Genomic DNA, 2,500 nt, shown 5'->3' with positions numbered 1-2,500 from the left:
TTAAAAGCGCCTACTTTTCTTTCTTCACAGAGATGTATAAAGTTTGATTAAATTGCGTATAGAGACATGCTTTGTTTTGTAAAAAGGGGACATAGACCCTTCCTCGTAGACTTGCCCCCATTGATTTGCCCTCGAGTAGCTGAACTAGGGGAACTCAAAACTAGCTACTAGGAAAAAATCCCACTATTTGAACATCAAGCTTGTGGACAAGTTGCTTCCCTTTCTGTGCTTTTATGCTGGCCTCTTCGACCTTTCTTGGGTTCACTAGAAATGTCATCAAAGCTCTCTCTTCCTATCCGACCTAAGGCAACCATCAAACCCTGTCGGATACAAGTCTACTATAATCGGCTGATCTGTTTACCCGAGTTAGACCGCTAGCATCTTACCAACCATCTTCAGTCCCTACCCTAATATTTCTCTATCCCATCACGAGCAATCGAATGACTTTTGGGAAATGTGAAAGAAATTTTCGAACCGGTTAGAGAGCTCATTCAAGCTTGAGCCTTGTTCGGAAAAATCCAATCGCTCTCGCCTGATGCCCTATCTTTCGCCTAGGTGGAGAGGAGGCCCATTCGACAACCATAATAGGCTCTATAACTGGATCACGCACGCTAAGAACACAGCGGATTAGAGGGGACAAGAGGCTCCACTCATCAAAGTGTGAGACGCAAAGATTCTGCCTAGAAGCAAGCTACCCTCTTTGTCACTTTCAAATCAATAATAACGATGTCATCGATATTCCAATCCGATCTTTTCTTTCTTCACCCCTACGTACGGCAGGCCCTTCTTCGACGAGTGCCCTTTCCCCAGCCTCCAATTGTCTCAGAAGAGAAGACTAAGCTCAGACGAATTGCAGTCCGCCCCGTCCCCTCCTTAGTGACTTTGGTCAGGAAAGGAAATAGGGCAATAAATAGAGCTTCGACTTAGAATTAGACCTTCTGTAGATGGAACTTCAGACTTCTGGATAGGCTTGAGAAAGCCTAGACCAAAGGTGCCTAATAGCCTAGCCAGACTCATCGGGTAGGGAATCCCATCCTCAGAGAAGCCAGTAAGCAAGCCCAAGTCCACGCAAGAAGGCCCGCTAGATCTATCCAAATTCAAAGCCCATAGAGACGAAGGCCAAAGTATTGACTGAAGAGGGGGGCAAAGAGATATTCGCCTTTGACTTCTTCTCCGCCTACTGACTGCTACTCGGCTAGATGCTCCTATTTCTTATTCGTAGATCGTAGATTAAGATGTTATTAGGTAAGGAAAGTCAGTCCTTTCATTCCTTTCTGAGAATAGATCCCCAATAGCTCGCAGATGCGGAATTCTTCTGCTACGACCCTTAGGCGAGCTAATCAGTCTTGCTTTGCCAAAAAATCCCTCCTCACTCCCCCTTTTTCAATAAATAAGCCCCGCGGGCCCCTCTTTGATAAGGAAGGAAACGAAATAATCTCAATTTTATGACAAATCTGGTCCGATGGCTGTTCTCCACTAACCACAAGGATATAGGGACTCTTTATTTCATCTTCGGTGCCATTGCTAGAGTGATGGGCACATGCTTCTCAGTACTGATTCGTATGGAATTAGCACGACCCGGCGATCAAATTCTTGGTGGGAATCATCAACTTTATAATGTTTTAATAACGGCTCACACTTTTTTAATGATCTTTTTTATGGTTATGCCGACGATGATAGGTGGATCTGGTAATTGGTCTATTCCAATTCTGATAGGTGCGCCTGACATGGCATTTCCACGATTAAATAATATTTCATTCTGGTTATTGCCTCTAAGTCTCTTGCTCCTATTAAGCTCAGCCTTAGTAGAAGTGGGTAGCGGTACTGGGTGGACGGTCTATCCGCCCTTAAGTGGTATTACCAGCCATTCTGGAGGAGCAGTTGATTTAGCAATTTCTAGTCTTCATCTATCTGGTGTTTCATCCATTTTAGGTTCTATTAATTTTATAACAACTATCTTCAACATGCGTGGACCTGGAATGACTATGCATAGATCACCTCTATTTGTGTGGTCCATTCTAGTGACAGCATTCCCACTTTTATTATCACTTCCGGTACTGGCAGGGGCAATTACCATGTTATTAACCGATCGAAACTTTAATACAACCTTTTCTGTTCCCGCTGGAGGGGGAGACCCCATATTATACCAGCATCTCTTTTGGTTCTTCGGTCATCCAGAGGTGTATATTCCCATTCTGCCTGGATCCGGTATCATAAGTCATATCGTTTCGACTTTTTCGGGAAAACCGGTTTTCGGGTATCTAGGCATGGTTTATGCCATGATCAGTATAGGTGTTCTTGGATTTCTTGTTTGGGCTCATCATATGTTTACTGTGGGCTTAGACGTTGATACCCGTGCCTACTTCACCGCAGCTACCATGATCATAGCTGTCCCCACTGGAATCAAAATCTTTAGTTGGATCGCTACCATGTGGGGGGGTTCGATACAATACAAAACACCCATGTTATTTGCTGTAGGGTTCATCTTTTTATTCACCAT

General features: G+C 44.1%; 1 protein-coding gene across 1 annotated transcript in view; it reads left to right on the top strand.

The window, feature by feature from the left end:
• LOC124894670 (cytochrome c oxidase subunit 1-like) overlaps nt 1-2,495 on the top strand; it is a gene marked incomplete at its 3' end in the record, with an annotated part of 2,673 nt that extends 178 nt beyond the window's left edge. The window contains exon 1 of the mRNA XM_047405260.1: nt 1-2,495. This exon is cut by the window's left edge and continues 178 nt beyond it. Coding sequence (XP_047261216.1) covers nt 1,446-2,495 — 1,050 coding nt within the window.
• Between the last annotated feature and the right edge of the window lie 5 nt (nt 2,496-2,500).

The sequence above is a fragment of the Capsicum annuum genome, unplaced genomic scaffold, assembly GCF_002878395.1.
Source record: "Capsicum annuum cultivar UCD-10X-F1 unplaced genomic scaffold, UCD10Xv1.1 ctg76729, whole genome shotgun sequence".
NCBI classification, from domain to species: Eukaryota; Viridiplantae; Streptophyta; class Magnoliopsida; order Solanales; family Solanaceae; genus Capsicum; species Capsicum annuum.
The sequence above is the reverse complement of the archived record's forward strand: the minus strand, read 5'-3'. Positions and strand labels throughout refer to the sequence as shown.